At 35.4% G+C, this 26077-nt stretch overlaps 1 protein-coding gene across 2 annotated transcripts in view; it reads left to right on the top strand.

Moving 5' to 3' along the window:
- The window catches only part of LOC122629599, a 32308-nt gene that overhangs the window by 4612 nt on the left and 1619 nt on the right, over positions 1-26077 (top strand). Inside the window, exons 2-6 of one of the 2 annotated variants that reach the window (XM_043813176.1) lie at positions 21898-21985; positions 22185-22454; positions 25005-25610; positions 25689-25808; positions 25896-26071. In XM_043813176.1, the coding sequence (XP_043669111.1) occupies positions 21898-21985; positions 22185-22454; positions 25005-25610; positions 25689-25808; positions 25896-26071 (1260 nt within the window). Of the gene's footprint in view, positions 1-21897; positions 21986-22184; positions 22455-24376; positions 24828-25004; positions 25611-25688; positions 25809-25895; positions 26072-26077 lie in introns of those variants that run through there. The other variant, XM_043813177.1, reaches the window with a different exon arrangement.

The raw sequence follows: 26077 nt of genomic DNA, 5'->3' as shown, positions 1-26077 counted from the left end.
TCGTCTTAGGTAGTAGCTCTGTGTAAAGGATAAGAGTAATGATAGAAAGGAGATAGAATAGAGAACCCACACGTTTGACTTTGTGTTACTGTTTCATCAGAACACCAGGATGTCGACTTCTCTTTCTCTCTTTCTCTTTCTCTCTCTTTCTATTTCTCAATGCACGCTTCTATAAGTTTATTGATCATCTCAATGAAAATCATTGAAATATCATTTTAATTTCTAAATCTTCGTTTAAATTACATACCAACGATTGGTATGTTCAAACTACGTATATGTACGTACTAAAAATAAATCGATCTACAAGGACGACGATAAATGTTAAGTAATCTTAAACTTATACATATACCATAATTTATATTGAAATAGCATACTACTTCTAATATAATAAATATTGTTTCTCCTCCTTCTCTTCTTCATATTATCGAACGGTATTTTCGCATATTTGAACGTTTCAAAAGAAAGAGAAAAGACTCACGTAACGATAAATTTAAATTGATCTTAAACTTATCTGGTATATCTACCATAATTTATGTTGAGATAGCATACTGCTCCTAATATAATAAATATTGCTTCTCCTTATTTTCCTCATATTATCCTAGGGTATTTTCGCATATTTGAACGTTTCAAAAGAAAGAGAAAAGGCTCACGCAACAATAAATGTAAATTGATCTTAAACTCATCTGGTATATCTACCATAATTTATATTGAAATAGCATACTGTTCTAATATAATAAACATTGCTTCATAATTCTCTTCCTCGTACTATCCAACGGTACAATCACATTATTTGCAAATTCCAAAAGAAGTGGAAAAGTATCACATAATACTGATAACGGTACTCTCTTCGATCTCGCTAAAATCGATACGCGGAAAGTTCAGACGATACGGTGACATTAGGTACTTTCGTCCAACTGACCTCTGCACGTACCACGTTCGCGTGCACTTCTTCATTATACGTATTTACGAAGGATAACGGTAAAAGCGATTTCATCGTGCTACAGATGTTGAACCGACACAGTTTGCAATAATTTTCACCATCGTTCTATGACGATTCGATAATTCCTTTCAATTATTATTTACAAGTACGATATAATATATACCGATGGCCATTTGGCTTGAATTGAAAATGATTTATTGCTTCCGACGATAATCATAAAATTAGAGAGATGACATAAGTAGGATAAAAAAGGACGAAGTTAGAGGCAAGAGATAGAGGAAAATAAAAGAGAGATAGAAGAAAATAAAAGAGCGAAAGAGAAAGAGAGAAAGAGAGAGATATTGCGATGTACTCGATTCACTAAAAGAGGATATCGGCTAGTCGGAGTTTGTGGACCGCGCAACGGTAACCGTACCTCTTTGGCTCTCACCATTGCGTTCGAACACCGTTACACTTATGGCCGTCCATGTTGTGGAATCCATAAAACGCTCGAGTTTATACCGTCGGTGGTCTTGCTCTTGAGCAAGCGCTAACGATGGACCTCCACCTTCAAGAGTTACTTAAGGCCTTGGGCAATTTTCCGGTTACTGTAGATCTTCCTGCCATTCTCTTTTCTTCTCTTTAAACGATAAGATACGAATGGATATATAAGCATCGATAAAGCATTCTTATTGATAATTTTTCAAAAAAAGAAGAAAACGAATATACTATCGTAACGAAATTATCAATTACGTTTCCTTCCAAGCCGACTTCGCGTGAAAACGATTTCGATCTCCTCGAGTTCGTTCGAAACGATTTGCTTAGAAAAGGATGAAAAAAGAGTCACGAAATACGACGTAGGTACGAACGTTGACCGTATGTGGATGAAAGAGAGAAGCTTATCGCTCTTAATCCGATTCAATTATTGCCGAGAAGCTAGAAATACACACGGAGATTTAGAATGCCATTTACCGGCTCAACGTTCTCGACCAATACGATTCTCTCTTTCTCTCTAATATCGGTCCTGTGAATTCCACGAGATCGTTCCTAGCACGCGATCCACCTTATCCGGAATGGCATCATTTCCTTTGGTTGGCAATTTAACGCGAATCTATCGTTAAAAGAAAAAAAAAGAAAAAGAAATCCTATTTAGTAGCTAGTCTTTAATGATCCGTTAAAATGGGAAACTCAGCTTGGAAGGATGTTTGCATGTCTCTTTGTCTTACTTATCGTACATTAGATCGTCGAACGAAAAGATAAATGCAGCATCCGTCGGGTGGTCCATTCGAGATTAATTCCATTCGAGACGTTGCACGAACGAGAGATAAAATACGATCGAGAAGATAGGAATCTTTTAGTACATACATGTACACGTTTGTGTATGCGCCTGTGTATAGAATATTTTTTACGTAAAGTGTTATAAACAGTTCTTACTAAAAAGTAAGAAAAAAATTGTTATTTTATTTTATCGAATATATATCAAACAAGATTATTCTTTATTAATCATTATACATTTTAATTATTATATTATGAATTATATTTTATTAATATATTATTAACTTATAATTGAAAACTATCAAATTTTATATAATTCTCTTTTCTATTTATTCTTTTCTTCTTTTTTTATTTTACATTGAACATTGATCGATTTTTATTATTACCTATTTATATCTAGACAAATGAGATTTTTATGAGAACTATTTGTAACACTTCACTTGAGATACCCATATAGAAATAAGCATACATTTTCTACTAAACGTTTCCTTAATGCCTCGTAAAGATAATCGTAAAGCCAGAGTCATCTCTTACGAGATTAAATCGTAAAATTAATGCGCCATCTTCGAGCTCGCATTCTTTCTACATAAAAAAAGGAAAAAAAAAGGAAAAAGAAGAAAGAATATCTAAAGGATAAGAGAATAAACGGAGAAAAAGATCGTTGATTTAATAGTCTGTACGCGTTGACGGTCCGCTGATTGTCAACGGGAAATCTCCCTCGAGATCCGTGATTATTTACCGCTGACATTCGCGTGTACGATCTTCCTGGCGCGCGCTCTTTTAACTTAACTTCCTATTTTATCATACAATATGCAGATATATACTTAAATAACGTTCCTTTATGTTCCTTCTTCTTCCTCTTCTTCTGTCGTTCGATGGCTATGCGACGAACCATACATCGTTTTATTATTATTATTATTATTATTATTATTATTATTATTATTATTATTATTATTATTATTATTATTATTATTATTATTATTATTATTATTATTATTATTATTATTATTATTATTATTATTATTATTATTATTATTATTATTAAAACTATTATTAATCATAATGAATTATTTATCTTATTTTATTAGCTTTCTCTCTTTTGTATAATCTTATTCCTTTTTATTCGAACGATTTGTTTCCTCTAAAACGAGTTTGTAAAAAATTTCAAATCATTTCTTATTGTTCCTGTTTGTAGAGTGAACAGATTATACTACATGTCTTTAAAATGATGGATTTTTAAATATGTTCGCTTATATTCGTACCGAGCCGAGGGCAGTTGTTTAATATGCTGTATGAACGATTTAGATGTAATACCGGTTGTGAAGATAATCAGTAGAATTATTACAGTTTGTTTTTCTTTCCATATCCTTTCTATTTCTCTTGCTAATGGTACGTATTTGTATAATCTTTTCACTCTACTTTGATATTATATTTGCATCTAATGGTACATCTAACGTCTCTATGATGTATGTGAGCCTTTTCTTTTTTTATCCTCTAATGTTACATCTGATTTATTGTATGATACGGTTTTTATTTGCACGTATTGTTATATCTCAATACAATTTGTATCGATCATTTTCAAGTACTATCATCGTTCTATTATCTTCAATTTTGTTCGTAATTATTTGTTATTGTTTAATGCGTATTATTTTTACGACATAATTGTGTCTAATATTATTATTCAATACTTACATTCATTATTATTATTATTATTAATATCATTATAATCGCTATCATTATACTATTCGATTAGTAAAATTTTATTTCCTCGAAATAATGTCTTAAAAAAAAAATCGATTCCATTAACGCTAATGAGTTTATTATAACTCAATATGATCGATCATGATTTAAAAGGTTGACGATCTTTTTGCTATATCTTTCTCTCTCGCGCTCGTTCGCTCGTTGTACGCGTTAGCGCCGTTTCCGGGACGAATAACAGACACGTAATCTATGATTTAAGGCTTGGATTAGACGAATCATTCCCGTGAATTTCGCACAATGTAAAATCACCGTAATCATGACGTAAGTATATCTGGATCGTTACCATCGTTCTCGTTGGTGTGATTTTAACTGCCAACGGGGAGATGCACCGTTATAACTGCAGATGCGAGACGAGATAGGTAACTTCCTCTTGAAATCACTATAATATATCATGCATCTCCCTCAACTCGATCAAATAATTTCTATTCGAATGTCTTATTATTATATTTACCTTTTCTCTTTCGCGCGATATTCCGCTCGACTTCGTACGAATTTTTGACAAATTTCTATTTGCATAAAAAAAAAATTGAACGAGAAAGAGAGAGAGAGAGAGAGAGAGAGAGAGAGAGACAGAGAGAGAGAGAGAGAGAAGAAAACACATTATCATATATTCATTCTGTGGATATTATCGAAGAATTTATTACACTCTGATGAGTTCATTCATCCCATGATACGTGTCACGCCGCGAGATATTTACAAAGACGATCTACACATAATCGAGTCGTTAGAATAAAAATCTAACTCGAGCAAAGAAATTCTAGCCTGGAAATTATGCAGCTGATAAATTCTATGGGAAGAATACATGTGTAAGTATCGCACACGTGCGGTATGAATTTCTTTCAGAATGTACGATAAACGTGACGTATTGTGAAGGGTGCTATTGAAAAATGAAAAAAGAAAAAAACAAAACGAAAGAAAAGAATAATCTTGGGAAGAAGGAAACGAAAAAAGAAAATAATAATTACTAAAAAATGTGTCAAGAAGAGCGTCGTTTAATAATGAAAAAAAAAAGAAAAAAAAGACTAAAAAGAAGAATAAAAAAAGAAACAGAATTCCATTAAAACAGTGTCACGAAAGGATGTCATTTAAAAATAACAAAGGGAAGAAGGAATTTTCTGAAGAAGAAAAATAAATTGAAAAGAGGAAAGAAGAATATGTGCTACGAACGGTGGAACGAAACAATAAAGAAGAAAAAATAATTTTCGTAAAAAAGAAAACAAAAAATATACAAGGAGAAACGAGGGAACGGGTTAACGCTGGGAGTCGTTAATAAATTACGTGTGATCGTTACAACGACAGAAACGAGTCGACGACGAATGACGAAGTTTAATCCCGTTATAAGATTAGGTTCGAAACAATGCGTTGTCCTCGATATCTCGTACTCTTTCTATTCGACGATGACCGATTTTTTCTTCCTTTTCTCTCTCTCTCTCTCTCTCTCTCTCTCTCTCTTTCTTTCTTTCTTTCTTACGAAGACTCCTAAGTCATTCTCCTACTAACCAGTATTTTATTCAACTCTTGTACTCAATTTTTTTCTATTTCTTTTTTGTCTTTCTATCTTTCAATTTCTTTATCCTTTCGGAATACGATTAAAAGTTCCTTTTTAAAACGAGACGAATTCCCTTTTCATTTAACTTGTTCCTTTCCTTTTTTCCATTTTTCTTTCTTTTTCCATTTTTTCTCCCCTATCTTTTCTTTTTTCCCTTTCTCTCTCTTTCTCATTACTTCGATTAAAATTACTCGGGATATAGCGACACGCTAATTGCATCCGTCTAATTTAGCACGATTATCGATGTTGCTAAGGCCTTGCTATAAATTGGCGAGACTCTTGAATTACTTCGTTGTTATACGTTCAATGTATTCTCGCGTGCTAGATTTATTCCGCATTAAAAATAACAATTTAAATCGTGATACCTTCCCGCACGCAAATCCCAATTCTTTACGATCTTCATTCATGACTTCGTTCTTCCTTACCCTCGTGTTACGTCTCGTTCGTGAACCGACTGTTTCTTGTTCGAACGGAAAAAAGAAAAGAACATATAAAAGAAGGAATTTAGAACGAAGAAATATAATCGACCTCCTTAGAAACCACTTAAAACTCACTCGAACGACATTCTCAATTTTTGTTTTTTTCGACGTTAATCCTCTTGGTGCTTTTTTAACTTCGAGGTCATTGAAAACGTGATCTTCAAAATTTGGGTTAGGCCTAATTTCGTGAATAGGATACAAATCATATTCAAAAAAAAATGTTTGAGACCTTGACAAATTATTTTTTAATCTCTTTTTCTTTCTTACCGATGTACCTTAATGATAATAATGTTTTATTGATATCGATTTATTATTGTCATCGTCATTAAATCTTTTTTACTGTAATATCACTACTTGAGTAATAATATTATTTATTTATATAACTGTTTAATCGTTTCTGATGTGACATTTCATTCAGATCATAAAATAAATAATTCTATTGAAAAATTTGATTGATCGTGAAAGTAATTAGAAAAATAACTATAACGCAATAAATTAAATCGTCGTCGTTAAGTAAAAAGCAATATCAATAAAAAAACATTATTTAATTTATTACACTGTCATTCTTTAAAATAAAAAAAAAAAACAAATGGATAAACAGATACGCAAGAATTTATAACTTTACATGCTTGAAGTGATACATCGAAACCAGTTTCGGATGACCGAACAAAGAGTTATATATTATTCATCTGATCTATTACAATCGATCTCTTAACAATCGTTACACGAAAAAAAGAATCACTTTTCGATTGTTGACCTCGCTATTTTATCTCGTTATTATTGTTTTTATTATTTTATTATTATTATTATTGTTGTTGTTGTTGTTACTATTATTATTTTAACAAATATCAAAATCCTGGTAATCGATGATCACAATACAAGAGAGAACGTGTTAAATCCAATGTTAAATCGAGAGTAAACGATTACGAAGAGAACGATACCGTTCGGTGACTCAATAAAAAGCTCAATGCCAAGAGTAACTTCCTGCTTCCATCTTCCTGCGAGAGATCAAAGGTGCACGCGCTCTTACGAGCTTCTCTTCTCCCCACTTCTCTTTTCTTTCAACGTGATCTCCTTCACGAGAAAGAAGATTTCTATCGCGGTTGAGAGCGCGATACATTCGCCGTTCACGTTATTGCTTTTTCTCGCAGTACGGGATGCCTTCGGACTAACGTGACTCGTTAGAACGGTACACTGGTTGATGTTTCGAACGTTAGAATTTCTTTTTTTTTTCTATCACCTAACATGTGATATCTACGAAGGATCACACAGCATCCGCGTTAATTCGATTAAAAGACGATCCTATAATTATCTTCAAAACTCTCATTAAATCCCTAATGAATTCGTGCTAACATTCAAGTCATTTATAAAATTATTATTATTATTATTATTATTATTATTATTATTATTATTATTATTATTACTATTATTATTATTAAAATGAAATGAGTGATGAAATTATCATACTATTACAAATTATTATACATATTTATCTTGTTAATAATATAAGAGTACCAACCGACATAGTTCGATTTTTCTTTTACACTTGTCACTTTCTATGTTTTATCACAATGAGAAATAATAGTCACGATGTAAAAATTATTTAATTCTCTAAAGAGTCAATAATTTTTTCACATTTGAAAACAAAATTGTAAAAATGTAATATAAAACTTATGATAGGTATAACTTATATTAAACTATAATATGTCTAACTTATATTTAAAGAATATTAATCTTTTTAAATATAAATTAACGATTAATTTTGTAGGGAGAAAAAAGAAAGAAATAAGACAACTTAAAACTATAAGATATTATAAGTTATAAACGTTTGACAAAAAAATCAAGATAAAAAAGCAAACTGCATCGATATCATTTAAGATCAAGATTAATATTACTAATAGATCTCATAGATTTTTTTCTCATACTAAAGATAATCGATATTATTAGGTGTTAAATCCGACTAAAAATAAAATTTATGATTATTCGGAAAGAAGGATTATTCAATTGGTATTCGATTTTTTACAGATAGTTCTTTTTCGAATTCTTCAGTATGAGAATACCGTTAGACAGTAGATCCGATAAAAATCGGAGGTGGAAGTTCTAAAAGAAAAAATGGTACGTCGGTTGGAACGGGTCTCTTTTTCTATTCTTTTCCATTTTCTTTATATATTCCATTTTACTTTACCTTTTTATCCTGTTTTTCTGTATTTGCGGTTACGGAAAACGGTTATCACTGGACGATTTTTAATGCCTACCGTTCGATATTCTGTGGCTTCTAAGAAAAAGAGAGAGAGAGAGAGAAAGAACGAAAAAACAATTTGACCACCAGCAGAGTTATCCCTCTAACCATAGATTGTGGCAGCTACGAAACCACTTCTTCTTTTTTCTCTTCTTCTTCTTCATCTTCACCTTTTTCTTCTTCTCTTTCTTTGTCCGTCTCCTAAGTAATAGCGTTTTCAAATTCAATTGTGATTGATAACGTTCTTGAGAATTATAAGAAAAAATATTTCAATCGTTATCATTACATTTTTCTCAAAACATTGAAACAATGAAATAGTTTTCTTAAAGGATGATTATTAAGTCGGTGTCAAACAATTTTTTAATAAAACATAATTTTTTAACTTTGAACATCTCCAAAGAATCAAATTGTATCCAGAAAATATAAAGTATCTAGAAAATAAACAAGAAAAAGATATAAAAAGATAGATAGATAGAGAGAGAGAGAGAGAGAGAGAGAGAAAGAAAGAGAATAAGATACAATGACCAATCATCATCGGTCAATCAACAACGACAGCGTATCATTAGTCGTCCTCGAGAGCGACTACGAATAAAAAAAAAACGAAAGATCACGAAACGAGCGCCTGGAGATTGATTAACGGCTATGCAGGCGTGCAGGCGTGCCGCTGCACGCTGTACACTCCCTTCTGTGATCACTCGAAAGAAAATAAATGAGAAGAGAATCGTTCGAGAAGCTTGCGAAGAGAAAGAGCCATGCGATTGCTCTGCGGAATGTTTATTTAAAACTTTTTCATTGGCTAAATCCGGTCCTGCGGGTCTCTTATTGCAATATCTTTCTCTCTTCCTCTTTATCTTTTTCTCTTTTTCTCTTTCTCTCTTTCTCTCTTTCTCTCTCTTTCTTGTCTACATTTCTCATTCTCTACAGCGTGTAATTCCGCGGCTGATATCAAAGATTATGAACCATTAGTCCCTTTCAATTTTTTTTCCAACCGACTAAAAGAACGAATAATCGTTTAGGGTCGACAGGGCAAACGTTAAATCGAGAAACTTATGCGAATGGAGTTCGTCGATATTGTGCAACAACGATCGATTTTAATTAATTATTCGCTTCGTTAAAGATCACATAAATTAATTAATTAATTACCTTTTAGATAGACTATATCTTTAGATAAACTAATTTGATTCTTAAATTTAAATGAACGGTTTTACGTCCGATAAGAGAGAATCTTTCAAATGGAAATAAACGTGCACGTTTCTTTGCACCTTCTCACGGAGAGTATACGACTTTTATATCTTTTTCTCATCATCATAATGGATTATCATAAATTTAATTTTACAACGAGTATTTCTCACTCTCATATCGCATGTATGTATTTGTGTGTACGCGTATTTTTATTTATTTTCATCTTAAATTACTAACCACTACGAAATCGATTTTCATCGAGATCTCAACAACGATCGTCTTAGTTGATCATTGATCTGTGGTTTCAACATTACATAAGTCCAACATGGATTACCTCAAAGCGAAGAAAGCGGTGAAAGTTCCTTTACCTTTCTCGACACTGACCCTCTTTTTTACGCGACCGTGAAAATAAAACACGAGAGTTTACACAAGAAATACAAGCATTCTCTTATGCAATCGTTCCCTACGATAATCTTGAAAGCGATCGTATTATTTCTTTAGCTTCAAATGTTACGTTGACTCTAAATCGATTTTGAATAAATCTCGATATCCATCTAATTTAAAATTAATACATAATTCATGTCGTATTTCTACATAAAATTCAAATCAAGATAATTATGAAAAAGGATTTACGCATTTAACGATGCTTATATCGATTATTATTATTATTTCTTCATTTAATAGGCAACTTGTTAATACCCATTCACGGAAATTGTCATCTCCGTGACGTTCGAACAAAAATTATGATGTAATTTAGCGAAATACGACATATTATATATGCAGAAATTAAAACTCTATATTAGTAAAACTAATACTTATTTTATACGATAATATTAATACTTATACTTATTTTATTACAAAATTATTGATACTTATTTAATGATAATATTTTTTTATCGAATCTTACTTTTAATATTGATGTGATCGTGCTAAAAAGATATGATAAAAATAAAACAAGAGGTGTATTTCATTTATCGAAGAAATGGTCCATTTACATAAATGCAAATGGCGGACACGAAACTTAAGCGATTCGGGATGTCGTAGACACAGAAAAGGAAAACGAGGATACTCGTGCTCCAGGAATATGGCGACGTTAAATCTATAATTATCCTCGTGTATGTGCGTATCCGAAGAGGGTTGGAATTTGAATAGGAAGGAAAGCTGGTACTGCTGTTGCCGCTGTTGCTAACATAAGTCTTCTTGATAGTTGCCTAGAGGCGCATAAACGCAAAAGCTGAAAAGCAATTACCGATAATCATCCCAGCACCTTAACGTTACATCGCATTCCTAGAAACGAAAACATTGTACGCGTTACCCATAATTTCGTAGAATATACGAACGAAGTAATACAATAACGACGACAACTACGAACCGACAAAAAAAAATAAATAAAAAAAAAGAGAAAGAAAAGAAATATGAAGAACGAGAGGAGCAACGATAAAACGATATTATCATAATGTTTTCTAATCTCTGGAATGAAAGGACACACGTTGAATTCTTATAAAACGTGACTCGAATCTTTCTTTCACGTGATTACAAGATGCAAACTTGAACGCCATTTTTTCTCTTGTAAGCATTATAATGTTAAAATACCATGGATCGTAATATATGTAAAATGATGTTTCTTAAGAATACAAAAAACTGGAAAGTTAAAACGATTCCCGTTGTTAAATATAGTCCCATGGTAAAGGATCGAACTAACGAATAGAAAGACTAAGAGTATTAATGGTGAAATTAGCATATACTCAAGTTTTCCATGCGGATTACGTCTTTCCAAGTCCTTAATTTATCGAGCACGTAGCAAAGAGACAAAGGAATCTTCGTCGTCGTCGTCGTCGTCGTCGTCGTCGTCGTCGTCGTCGTCGTCGTCGTCGTCGTCGTCTTCTTCTTCTTCTTCTTCTTCTTCCTCTTCTTCAGCCATCCCTTCTTTCGATATCCCACGACGTTTCTTCAGCACGATCGTTGGATTCAAAAGTACCACGATATCGTCGAGATCAACGTAAAAAGAGATCGCGAGCGTTGGTTTAATGTAAACACGAACTCGCGCCAGGATCCAATCCCTTCGTCTTCTTCTTCGTCTTCGTCTTCTTCTGCTGCTCCTGCCGTAGCTGTGGCTTCTTCTTTGACTTCTTTTTCGATTATTTCTTCTTCTTTTCCTTTTTTTTTCTTCTTCTTTTTCGTTCCTCGTCCGGCCACTTCTACCCTCCTTCTTCTCTCTCGGTATACATCCTCGTCACAAGACTGGCCGTTGAGGTAGATCGTGTCCTTGAGCGGTACATCCAGTTCCTCTTCGATGTTTTTTTCTTTTTCTTTTTCTTCTTCTTCTTCTTCTTTTTCTTCTTCTTCATCTTTCCTTCTCCTCCGCCTCCTGCCGTTAACTCTCTCTGTCTCCTCCTCTCCTCTTTCTCCTCCTCCTCTTTCCTCTCTTCCTCCTCTCTATTCCTGGCCACTCCATTTGCATCGACCGACAAGAAGCGAGAGGAGAAAAAGAGGACTCCTCCTCTTCGAAGAAGGAGGAGGAGGAGGAGGAAAGAGAACTGAGATCCGCTTAGAACGAGTCTTGCAAAAATTGCGAACACGGAGGAAGAGGCAGCCACTCGTGGCAGAAGAGGGCAATAGCGAGAAGGCAAAATGTCGTGTAAGATAATTTTACGTGCTGTTACAGCTATAACGTAACATCCATGCTGCGAGAAGTGCGTTCTCTATGGTGAATTAACAACGACTGCCGAGTTACACCTTTGATCTCTTCGAATGTAAACACTCCCGCTGTGAAGACGTTAGTTCAAATATCTCAAATTATTTACAAAATTTCCGTACCTCTTAGTATATAAATATTACGAAGTGATTCTTATTTCTTATATCTATTACGTTTAATCGATAAGAATTATATATATACATACACACAGATACATATATATGTATGTATACGGAAAGATAACGCAGTAGTTTCTCCTAAAAAATTTAATAACGAAATGATAAAGTATCGCATTAACTTATTTTACGTATTATTACTCCTATAACGCAATATCGTAGCTGTAAGAATCCTAACAGTGCGTTCACTATGGTAGATTAACAACGTATACTGCGTCATTCCTTTGATCTCTTCGAATGTAAACACTCCCGCTGTGGGGACGTTAGTTCAAGTACCTAGAATTATTTACAAAATTTCTTTCACTTCTTAGAACCTAAATACTTCGGAGAAAATCTTATTCAATGTCTATTATATTTATTCGACAAAATTATATATACGAGGAGAGAACGCAATAACTTGTCGTAAAAGATATAATAACGAAATGACGAAGTGTCGTGTTAACTTATTTTACGTGTTACTGCTCATATAACGTAATATTCTCGCAGCGAGAATCCTAATAGTGCGTTCACTACGGTAAATTAACAATGACTGCCGCCGAGTTACACCTTTGATCTCGTCGAATGTAAACATTCACACTGTGAAGACATTAGTTCAAGTACATCTTTACAATATTTACAAAAGTTTCTTTACTTCTTAGAATCTAAATACTAAGAATTTAAATTCTAATATTATGTCTATCTACTATTATATTTATTCGTTTATATTATACGTTGAGAGAATAGAATAGCTTCGTGTAAGAGATGTAAAAGAAATGATAAAGTATCGAGTAAAGATTTAATATCGTCTCTAAGAGAATACAAACGATACGTTCGCTACGGCGAACTAACAACGACTGCCGTGTTAAATCTCCGTTCTCGTACGATGTAAACATTCACGATATGTTTATGTGTATTCACCTTCTACAGTGTTTACAAATTTTCATTTCATCTGAAAATCAATATAAAAATCAATACATCGAGCTTTAACTACTTCCTAATTACGATGATAACAAATAAAAAGAAATGTAATTACGTTGATAACGTAATACGAAAAATACAATTATGCAAAATGCAAGAGTAAAGCTATGCAACGGACAGCTGCATAGATACATATTTAATTAATGGTTCTCATGCGAAATAAAAAAGGAAGAAAGGTAAAATAAATTGAATTAATTCTGTTACCTTCTCTCGTTTTTTATCTCGATTATCGAGTGTAACACGTTTACCGCTAAGATGCGATAAACGAGAGATCGTACATCGATGTAACTGTAAACGACAGGATTCCTCTGTTCTTTCTTCGTGAACTTTTTTTCTTTCTTGATTTTCGAACTAAACGTTTCACATCATTATAATATAAAATAACGGAATCTTCGTCGATTGTTAGAACGAATTACGATATACTATTTATCGATATATACATCGTCTATCGATCTTGAGTTTTTAATAAAAAAAGGAAACTGTCATCAAGATATAATATTAATTCTTAAGAAATATATCACAGAAATCAATGATATTATCAGTCGTCAAGTTTTTAAACATTAGAATAAAATTTCAATTAATACAAAATAATATTTTTCTTATTACTACTCTCGATCGACTTCTTCCTTTTTATTAAAGATTATTATTAATAAATTTTCTACGTGATATATTATCATTTATTTTAGAAAATGATAAGAAAAAGAAACTCGATTAAAAGAATATCCATTATTTATCTAATATTAAATGGAAATAATGAAAAATTCATTTTTGCGATGATTCATTCATCCATGTTTTTCATGTTCCTAGAACAAGATAGTTCTCTTAATGATTGATCCAAATTTGGAATCTCAAGGATTAATCCAAAATGTCAGAATAATTAACGATCGTTCGTTCCAATGAATGAACACACATCATCTTCTTTCTTCCTCGATCTATTTAACATACCTAATCATTTCTCGTTCGAACGAGCCTACGTTTTTCTTTTGGATCATTTCACATAGCTCACCTCGAAAAATATCATCTTCGTTCCGATCGCTGAACTTCTTCCTTTAACGTTCTCTCCCAATGTTCTTATCAAAGGTTCTTTTTATTTTTCAAAAAAATAAAAAAATAATAAAAAAACGAAACGAGGGAAAGAAAAGAAAAGAAATGATCTTCGTTCCTATGGACTTCTCACGGACTTTCTTGTCACCTGCTAGAAAGGAATCGATTTGACGATTCACGACGCTCCTGTTACACAGAATTCGTAACGCTTCAGCAACTTGAACGGTTATCGTTCGCCGAAGAAGCGCACATTTCGCCTCGGTAAATTCCTTCGCATTAGCATTCGTACGTTTATACATATATACATACATATATATATATATATATATATATGTATATAAATAAATGTACATATACACTCATGTTTATATAGATAGTAGATACATACGCCCGGAGCCACGCGTCGTCTATGCATCCAATTTCCGGTATATCCTCCAACGTAAGTTTCTTCTTCGCCTTCATCCATTATCGTTCGCTTATCGTTTCACGGATGCCTCCTCTTCGCTCGAAGTAAGAAGAGAAAGAGGAGAAAGACTACGGCGACTATCTCACGCGAATCAAGAGACGGGAGTGGCCGCGAGCCACTTTGCTTTACCCCAACGAATAACCACTGGCTCGTTGAGCAAGGTGCAACTATTCTTCTTCTTCTTCTTCTTCTTCTTCTTCTTTTTCTTCTTCTTCTTCTTCTCCTTCTTCTTTTTCTTCTTCTTCTTCTTCTTCTTCTTCTTCTCCTCTCTTTTGCTTTTTTGTTTTCTATTGTTACTTTTTTTGATTTTGTTGCGTTTTTTTCCCTCGTTTCGTTTTCCTTTTTAACTTAACTCGTTCTATCTCAATTTTTGTCTTTTTTTTCTATCCCTTCATCCTTCTTTGGATTGTTATCTTTTTTCTCCATTTTATCTGCTAAATAAATGATGCAATTCTCTTTTGACGTAATATCGATGTTCTTTTTGGATTATCGATAACTATGAATATTTATACATACGCATGTGTATATATATACTTATCTATTTTAAATGGAATTATATGTATATATAAAAGCGAATATTATATATACATACATGTATCTATATATAACAACTCATTTATAACTCTTCTTTTTTCCTTCCCTTCCGGTATTTTTTTCTCTCTTCATCATCCTTGACTTTCATTTTATTCCTTTTATTATCTCTCTTTTAAAATAACACCGACGCGTTTTTCCTACATCGTATCTACATATATACATATATACGTAGGCTAAATAGCGCGTTATATGAATAAGCGATGAGATAATTAAAGCACGAAGGAAGATCGTCCTTCGATAATACTTTTCGCGAAATAAAGCGGAAAATATAATTGGAGAGAATTTCCGATCTCAATAACTCTATTCGTGACCGATGTAATTCAAGAGATTTTTTCTCTTTTTGTCTCTTCCCCTCTCTCTCTCTCTCCCTCTGGATATCTTATCTCATTGTCAGATTTTATAGTTTTTCTTCGCACGCGAGTCTTTCTTTCCTTTCCGTTTGTTCTTCCTTCTCTCACGAGTACCGGACAAAACTGCCACTTTGTCGAACTACCTGACAACTTCCTTGCATTATCCGGTGTTTGATCTCTTGCTGGGTTAAAGTACTACGATTCGAGACTCGAGCATTCTCTCTAGTGATGATGACGATTATCAGGTTGATGATGAAGGATGAGAAGGAAAAGAATATGAAGAAGAATAAGTAGAAAAAGAAGCAGAAGTAGAAGAAGAAGTAGAACGGCGGATGAAGTTGTTTTCTCTTGCGAAACTTAGCGAATCCTTATCGTCGTCATCATCGGGAAGGCCTTAATCATCGTAAAAAAAGTGAATTATCCTTCGCACGCTAGCGCGAAGAAAAGATGTTGTTGCCTTCTTCTCGAATAGCAACTTCTTCGAATAGACGTTTATCAAAAGGCAATAGGTCTCCGTTGGTTCATTCGTTGGTTCGTTGGCAGCACGTCTTCGTTGCCAGTTCGCCCTTTAATCCAAGTTAATAACACAGAGGAAGACGAGACGTTGTGTCGGGTAAGAAAACGAAGTCGAAGGATACACCAGTGGATTATAATTCTTCTTGTGCCGGCGTGGGTATATTGCGAGAAGGGAAGTCAAGGGCTTGGAGAGGTCGTTGTACCACGTAAGATCGCAAGAGAGAGAGAGAGAGAGAGAGAGAGAGAGAGTCTACGAACATAATCATATTTCTTACTTTACCTCCCCCGTTCCTACGACTACTTCCCAGTGAGCTCTTTTAATGCCTCGTCGTCGAATACTCACGATTCAAGCTGCTAATTACTACTAGCAATTTATCGGGATCGTTTGGCATTGGATCGATCGATCGATCGATGCACAGTAGATCGTTATCATTGAGAACGAGAGAGAAAGAGAGAGAGAAAGCAGTATATCCATCTATTGGACTCTATCTTCTCACGCTATATTTACACGGCCAACTTCCTCTTGTAAATTCCAACGGTGATGTAGTGATTTATAGGATCGACGAAACCAGCCGGAAAAATGATCCACGAGGTGGTAGTTGAAAGAGTGGCTAGTCGGTTGTTGGCCAACGACTGCCGTCGTAGGAAAGAGAGATCCAAGAGTTGGATATACCTTAGCTATGCTCTCCTATATATATACATGGAAGAGAGCACCTATCCAACAGGAAGCTCCAGACCGATTTACGTTCCTTCATTGTTTATGAATCCCTCGCTTTAAACGAGAACCACCTGGCCACGTTCGCCTTTCTCTTTGCTCCTTTCCCTTCTTCCCTTCTTCCTTATTCTTCTTTTTCTTCTTCTTCTTCTTCTTCTTCTTCTTCTTCTTCTTCTTCTTCTTCTTCTTCTTCTTCTTGTCGTCGCGACCAACCGGCGTTCTTCTCGCTTGTCTCGCTCCCTCGATCTCATTGTTTATGAATCCGCGCGAGCCGAGAGTGCTACCGTCTAACGCCATGAGCTTTGCCCGTAGATCGAGTTCATCGAGTTCATCGCGGTTCCTCTTGACCCGAGTATCTACGTAAGTAACTACGTACGACAACGTTTTAATATTTCAATGGAAAAGAGAGAACGATAAACTCTCTCTTTCCCTTTCTCTGTTTCTTTTTCTTTCTTGAAATAAATAAAATAAAGCAACTTAGAAAATCTCTCGAGTAAAACGATCGAGAAGCTCGAGTGACTGAAATGGGATAAAAAAGGAATGAACTATGAGAAAGAGATAAAGAAGTTTGAAACATTCTCCTTCTTCTGTTAGAGACTCCACCATTCAGCGATTTCCTTATCGATCTTTGGCTACACACCGACTGTTGGACAACGCGATTTCTCAAGAAGCCGGACGCCTGTTGGTTGGTCATAGAATCTAACTTATTTCATAGCCCTTCCCTATCTTCGAGTCGATGTTCCTGACTATGTTTATGTGTGCATGTGTTATAGCTAAGAAAAAAAGAGAAAGAAACAGTATTTATTTCTCTTCTTCTTCTTCTTCTTCTTCTTCTTCTTCTTCCTTCTATGCTTTTTCCTACCCCACGCAAATTCCACCTACAAGCAGCCCGATCCATTACGATAACCCCCACGTTATCCTGACGCGAATCGGACGTTTCCTAGCGAAAGGAGTTAAGGAAATTATCCAAACTCCAACACCAACTCCAATTTACCGTCTACTAACCTATGGAAAATCGTGCGAACTTGGCTCAGAGCTAATTAATTATAGAAAATATAGTGGAGAGAATAATTTTCATTAATCTCTTCTCCCACCCTCCCAGTATCTTTGTTTAACAACAGAGCTAATTAACGTAATACACCGAGCATTGCATATAAGCATAGTGATTTTCCCAAACAAAAGGTAGTTTTCCATAAATCTTGGATTAGTTCCGGAAGGCGATCGTCGAAGCTGAAAGTCACGATCGCATATTACCTTTCCGATGGGCTCCCGATGATTCTTCGTCCTAAGAGGAAAGAATTCTGATGGGATACGAGTAACGAATAATAGTATCTATCTGCTAGCAAACTCCTTTGGTTTACCGAGTTGGATAGAATATAAAGCACGGTACCATCTTAGGAGCAGACGATTCGAAAGGGAAGCCATTAATCCCCTTGCCGGTGACGTTCGAGGGAGCATAAATCTGCATGTTCCAGTAGTCGGTCCAAGCTAGGAAGCATCCAGCATCCTTGCTACTTACCGCAAGAGCACGATCATGATCGCGATCATACACAAACTGGAATTTATCTCGATCGTTGCCAATAGCCGTAGGATGACCGAAGACATGGGAAGATGGCCTTGAAAAGGTGCCATTCCGGAAGGAAACGATCGATGCCGTTTTTATATATTTTTTTTTCATCGGTCAACAGGCCATTGCTCTCATATCAGAGAATGCTAATTTTGAAGCATCAAGGAAATCGTTGGTAATCTTTGTGAACGAATGTCGCAGTTCATTAAACACGCCCCGTAAGGGTGGTTAGACCTTGAATTACGTTACGATCATGCTCAACGCTCTCGGTAAAGTATCGTTTTACGGCGTTACACGGTTTCACCGTAAACGGATAAACGCTTCGGAGATTTCACGATCTGCCGTCATGGTCGTGATCTTCCATATAATCACCGATGAAAGATAATATCTGTCTACCTCTCTCTGGCATCTATCGATTGGCAGCTTTCGTGAATAACTTGAAATTATTCAATTATGTTACTTACGACGTAGATAATTAACGTAACGATTTAAATGCCGAATGAAGAGATTGTAAGATGATAAAATAATTTATTCAAACGAACCTCGATCCTAATCGATACAATCGTAACAACTTGTCATTTTTACGACGATACTTGCAAAAAAAAAACAAATCTATTTTCTTCCAAGAGATCAACGAATTTCTTGCTGACAAAAATCTCTCTCGATCGTCGATCAATTTCATTAGGTACATACATATCTCTTCGATCTCTGTAGTTACGGAACGACGGAATCACGAAGAAGCGTAGCGTAACGAAGAAGATGATCTTGCACGGCAGAGTTTCGAGAGAGAGAGAGAGAGCGAGAGAGAGACTTTCCAAGAGGTAGAACATCTCGAGTGAACTCGTCGACCAGGTTTCCTCCGACCACCGTAGACCGGTTGTGACGTAAAGGTCAGGCTACGACTACCGTAGATAGTGCGACATTAAAGTTTGCACTCTTGCTATCTTGTACTTGACTCGTTCTCTATCTTCTTCTTTTTCACTCGCTAGACAAAATTATCGAAGTCATTAGAAGCTCATAAAAACCGCACTTGAAGTTTCCCATAAGAATCCGAAACATTCTCGATGTTGCTATCAACAAGTAGCACCGTTAGTCCAAAGAAGTGACCATAATTACATACTTAATTTAGATTCTGCGACATTCTTAAAAAAAACTCTCTCTCTCTCTCTCTCGCTCTTCTCTCTATGTTAATAATATTCTTTGAAAGTGCCACTACGACCTTATGCAAGACCACGAGTGAAATCTATGCTTTTTTCTTTTAAGAGAAAGAGAGAGAGAGAGAGAAGTAAGAGCATTAATCTTCGTAACAGTGCATCAACCCGCCCGCTCGTGAACCTAAGCACATTCCTCATTGTTAGCGCCGACTTTGCCACGATGGTGGAGGTCATGGCAAGGAAGAGAAGAAGAAGAAGAAGAAGAAGAAGAAGAAGAAGAAGGGGAAGGTATGAACCTTTGACCTCGGAACCAGCCACGACAAAGCTTGCTATCTCTTTCTTTCTTTCTTCTTTCTCTCTTTCGCATCGTCGTCTTACTATGACCTCAAATGCAATCTGACGAAGAATTGTGCTGAATCTTTCTAATTTCCTCGGTCGTTCAGGCAAAATCTTTATTAACGAATCGAAATATGCCGATTGCTTAATGTCGAATTAACGTTAACGTTCCGTTGGAATTCACGAGGACGTAATATATCTATATAAACGTAGTAGAAAACTACAAGAAAACGACCATAAGGATACTATGAGTTCATGGGATAGCCTTAGGAGGAACGAACGAAGAAATCCAGGAAGCGAATCGTAAATGAGCCGAAGGACGACTCTAGCGAACTTTACAGCTTATCCTTGGTTAAAATTACCGAGTGAAACTCGCCATTTCGTAATCGTAAAATACTTTGGTACGTAGGAACAACATACATGCAAGAGAGAGAGAAAAAGAGAGAAAGAAAGAGATAACGACGTACGATTTAAAGAGCTTATCTTAATCTCAACTTCCACTTCGATACGTGTGAACTCTCGCGAGGATGATCGCTTAATCTGTCGCTTAAAAGGAGGAATAAGAAAAGAGAGAAAAAAGATAGATGGATAGATAGATAGATAGATAGATAGAGAGATAGAGAGATAGATAGATAGATAGATAGATAGATAGATAGATAAATAGATAGATAGAGAAGGACAGAAAATAGAAAAAAGTTCTCTATCCAGATACGCCGGTTAGCCGAGTGGAAGATGAGTAGCAAGCAAAGCAAAAAAGCAACTGGATAAGCGGTTGGTACTTTCTCAAGGACAAATAAAAACTAGTAAGAAGAAGTAATCCAGGAAGCGAGGAGGAGTTCGTAAAACGCGAACAAAACGCAAAAGAAGGGAAGTCGGCGGCTCCACATGTTTCCAACTGGCACACGTACATACATGAAAATTGCTCCTACGGCGTTGAGGAACATCCACTGACTTCCTTTTCTCTTCGATCACCGGATCGTATTTAAAGAATTTTTATAAACCAACCCGTTCTCAGCGGGCGCCGATGAAGCATGAACCTACTCTTGCCACTCGTTCAAGTACTCGATGGGTGAACCGGCCCCGATGATTAATACAGGATCGTATCTACTTGTCGAAGTGCCCTCTTTATCGAACCAGCCTATTTCTTCGTGTATTTATTTTTTTGTCCAACAAATATTTGATATATCAATCCTGTAGACGTAATATAAATTAAAGTGTCTGCGTTGATCGATAAGTAATGTAAGAATTTTTTAACTGGATTTTCAATATTTACAATAGAGAATTTCTTCCTTTAGATATTTACTATATCTACTATTTGTTTGTAAGTAATATCGAAATTTATCGGTAAAAAAAATTTAATATTTATTTATATATAGAATACTAAAAAATAAATTGTAAATATCTGATGTATAGACAACTATGTATATGTAAGGAATCATATTTATGCAAATAAATGTTGATATTCCAAAAAAATAATTACACTTATTTCTACATTTTCCTAAGAAGACATATCCCATTAATCTCACCTTCTACGAATTAATTTAATAAACACGACAGAGAGAAATAGAAAGAGAAAAAGCAATGAGTACTTCGAGTACTATTTGCAAAATAATTATCTAGAATCATTAACAAAAGCTTGCGTATTATCTCTATGAGTTTTTACTTCTCGCATTCTCGAATACTTGCACGCAATACGATCAGGAATGCTGCGTGGAAACGCAAACGTTGCGTCACTCGAGGGTGATCGAGTTCGCTTTGATATCCAAGAGAATCCGCGTAGAAATATGAGACAATGATCATGATGATGGCGGTGGTTGTTGTTGTTGTTGTTGTTTTTGGTGGTGGTGGTGATGGTGGTGAGGACTCGTACCACGACAGATTTTAATCAAGATCTTACAAGGTAATTTCTCTCTTCTCTTACAGATGGGCTCGTTCGGGATCGGCACAGCCGCAGCTGCAACTGCGGGACTGATAGTCATGGCGATGTTAAGCGGTGGTCACGCTGCATTGGGTAAGTATTCCAACTGGAATACAGATTAAGCATACCTGCTATTCTCTGAACAATCTCGACCCAAGTTCCTTTTACCAGTCTGGAATACAATCGATCGAAAAGAAAATTTCTTTATCGATCGAGAAAGAAATGATTTATTTATTCTCTCATGTCGAATGAATCAACGTGATGTTATCATATTCTTCTTTTTTTCTTTCAGCAAGAACAGCGTTCGAGAAATTAACTGATTACGATTACCGAGGAACGACTTATTACAGCGTTAGAAATTTATCGCTTTACGAGTGTCAAGGTTGGTGCCGAGAGGAAGCTGAATGCCAAGCTGCAGCTTTCTCCTTCGTAGTAAATCCTTTAGCACCGATGCAGGACACTCTGTGCCAATTACAAAACGAAACAGCAGCTACCAATCCAGCAGCTCAACCTCAACGTGCTGTGAACATGTATTATATGACGAAATTGCAGATCAGATCAGGTTAGTCTTTCGTTATCGATTAAATACATAGAAAATTTTAAAAAGTGATACGTCTTGTACAGAATTATCGTAAAATGAAAGATGATCGACCAATCTACTCGAAGTTCCTTTCTAAAGATCTACCTAAATTTTTTAATCAGACTTTACTAGCGAATTTTCCAAATTTTCCCTGGTCTATCAATAGGATTTAGGTAAATAGGATCTTAGGTAAATTGCTTGGGATTAGAAAGAAAGGCAATAGGCAAGAAAGCTATTAAAAAAGGTCTAAGGAAAAAAGAGGACGAGAAAGAGAAAGAGAAAAGGCAAAAGAGAAAGAAAAGATGAAGGGAAAGTTAACGACTAGAAAATATCGGTCTTTAAAGATACGAAAAGAAATTTTATGAGTGGCCACGACAATCAGTAATAATTTTTGTACGTGCAAAAGGTCCACCAATTTAAGTGAACAAACAATAGAGACCCTGCAGGTACCTGGATGTTAGTACGAAGGGTACAGTCCAGAAATAAAAGTAGACTATAAATAGCTGCCAGGCATAGCCTATGTTCTTTGAGGTGGCGAAATGTACCTAAGGGATTTAAAAAAAATCCTTAATATTGGTTTAACGAATCTGCTGGTACCAAACCTTCGAAGATTTATATACGCTTTAAAACCCTCGTAAAATGTACCCTCTATCATCTTACGGATAGAAAGTACAGAGAGAGAGAAAGAGAAAAAAAGAGAGAGTGAGAAAGAAAGAACTGAGTCCTTACAATCGTCGAGTCACGTTCGAAAGGACAATCAAAGAGACTTCAAAGAAGTTTCTTTTACTGCTTCGTGCTTCTTTGAATTCCTTAAGAAAACCCTTGGATAGGCGCCTCTTTTTGCGACTTTAGCTGAGGATTCAACGATCGTTAAGAACCGCAATCAATTTTAAATTATCTTACTTTCGGGTCAAATTTCACGAAAAAAAAATCCTTGAAATATTCTTTTTTTATAATTTTCACGCCAAAATTCTGTCTTCCATAATTATTCGCAAATTATCTTTACACGTAAACCCGGAATTAATTAGTTCCTTTTTTTATAGGTAACGTTATGATAAGACAACGCTATGATGATAATATAATAAAATTTTTAACTTTAATTTCTCCGATATAAAAAATTTCTGATGAATAAGATCCTTACCCGTTTTTATTTTCGTCAAAAAGAGGTCAATTGTAAAAAATCCTTCGAAAGAAAATTTCATGAACGATAAAATTTCTATGAACTAATAAGACTTTTATTTTGAAATAAATTCTACACGATCAATACCTAAAGAAGACATAATGAAAGAGGAGATAATAAAATATCTCAGAAACTAATTCTACACAATAATAAATAATTTATATATCCCTTACAACAAATACACAGATAGTTATACGTATATCTGTTTCTATTAATAACTAAAAGAGAAAGTAAAGTTCGAAGACACCCTCTTTAAACGTATTAAAAGCAAAATAAATTCTAAATATAAATAACGAGCGAAAGAAGAAAAGCTTTTTTAACGGGTCACTAAGTTTAAAAATAGTTAAGAATGTTTGTCTCTTTCTCTTTCTTTCTCTCTCTTTCTCTGTCTATCTCTGTATTTCTATCTCTCTCTCTCTCTCTCTCTCTCTCTCTCTCTCTCTCTCTATCTCTCCATTTTATATATGCTAGTCCATCACGGTACAATCAAGTACTCGAATTTCTCGCGGTCGTACGTGCGATTTGTCATGCACGATCTTGGATTCATACGACACGGTGAATCATCCGTGAAGAAGTCACGCATCGGTTCGTTGGCACCAAGTAACAATTTGAGAAGCGCCGCTTTTCGCGGCAGGCTTCCTCGAAGGAAAAGAAATTGGAACGGGTGAGCACCGACATCATCATCATCTCTCTCTCTCTCTCTCTCTCTCTCTCTCTCTCTCTATCACTCTCTCTGTCCCTCTCTCTCTTTCTCTCTTTCTTAATTCGCGTGCCAAAAAGTCGTAAAGAAGAGTAGCGTGCGTCATCGTCGGCATGGTCGACTTGCCAAGTCACATGTGTCTTCGACTCGTGATTTCAAAACGGACGTGCCTTTTCTGGTCTCGCCTGTTTTTAAATCGCGTGATCGATGAACCACGAGATCCTTTGTTTTTTCTGATCCACTCTTCATCCTCCTCCATCCTGCTTCGCCAACAGCAACGAAGATAACTGTACCACGAACATTGATTTCTTTCACACGATATTACTGTTCCACTTTGTCGTTATGAAACGATCATAAACCTTGAGGATATATATTGAGTGCAGTTCGATAAAAGTTTCCCCAGGTATCTTGCGAATAATCCGAGAAATTATCGTCGAATCGAGAAGTTTAACGTGACGACCGAATTCAAGCAAACGTATGAGAGAATCTTTCTGTTCTTTTTCTGTCTCTTTTAATTGTCCAAGTAAATATCTTCGTTTCTTTTTATATATAGTTAAATATCGTAAACAAATTTGTTCGAATCAGAAGAAAGACAATTTATTCTAAATGTAGATATCTATATCTAACCAATAATCTCTCTTGACAATTACAGAAAACGTATGTCTCCGACCATGGTCCTTCGAACGCATCCCAAACAAAATGATTCGTGGATTGGATAATGCACTCATTTATACATCAACGAAGGAAGCCTGTCTCGCTGCCTGTTTGAACGAACACAGATTTACCTGTCGATCTCTCGAATACAACTACGTTACTCTTCAATGTCATCTCAGTGACTCCGATCGACGAACCACCGGACAATACGTTCAATTCGTCGATGCTCAGGGGGTCGATTATTTCGAAAATCTTTGCTTGAAGGGAAAAGAAGCTTGCAAGTCTCAAAGGATCTTCCAAATTCCTAGAATCGGAGTCGCCGATGACAAAGTCGCTCAATACGCTGGTCTTCATTATTATACCGATAAAGAGCTTCAAGTTCAAAGCGAATCTGCATGCAGATTGGCCTGCGAAATTGAGAACGAGTTCCTTTGCAGATCGTTCCTTTATCGTGGTGCACCTCAAGGATCGGCCTACAACTGTCATCTATTTCATTTGGATCATTGGACTCTACCCGATGGACCTTCGACCTATCTCAACGCTGAAAGACCACTGATCGATAACGGTGAACGAGTTGGAACCTATTTCGAAAACTTTTGCGAGAGTAAGTAACGAATCTTTTCTCAAATATTTATCTAACCCTAAATCTTTAATACATAATTTTATTTTTTGATTTATCCAGAAGGTACCGGACCACTCGCAGATCCGCTTCCGGTCGTCTTCGAAACTACAGAAGATCCTACAGTGAATAATCTGACAAGGAACGATATAAACTGCGATAAAACTGGCACCTGTTACGATGGTAATTCTCAAAAGTGATTTCTCTTCATCGATAAATATAAGATTAAACGATAAAGTCCCTCACATCGTAATCACTTCACATTTACAGTATCCGTCGATTGTAAGGACACACGTATCGCCGTACAAGTTCGTACAAACAAGCCATTCAATGGTCGTATCTACGCCCTCGGACGTTCTGAAACTTGCAATATCGACGTTATCAATAGCGATCTCTTCAGACTCGACTTAACGATGAGTGGACAGGACTGTAATACACAGAGCGTGGTAAGT

This window comes from Vespula pensylvanica, chromosome 5 (assembly GCF_014466175.1).
Source record: "Vespula pensylvanica isolate Volc-1 chromosome 5, ASM1446617v1, whole genome shotgun sequence".
In the NCBI taxonomy this organism is placed as follows: domain Eukaryota; kingdom Metazoa; phylum Arthropoda; class Insecta; order Hymenoptera; family Vespidae; genus Vespula; species Vespula pensylvanica.
This window is presented reverse-complemented; position numbering and strand designations above follow the sequence as displayed.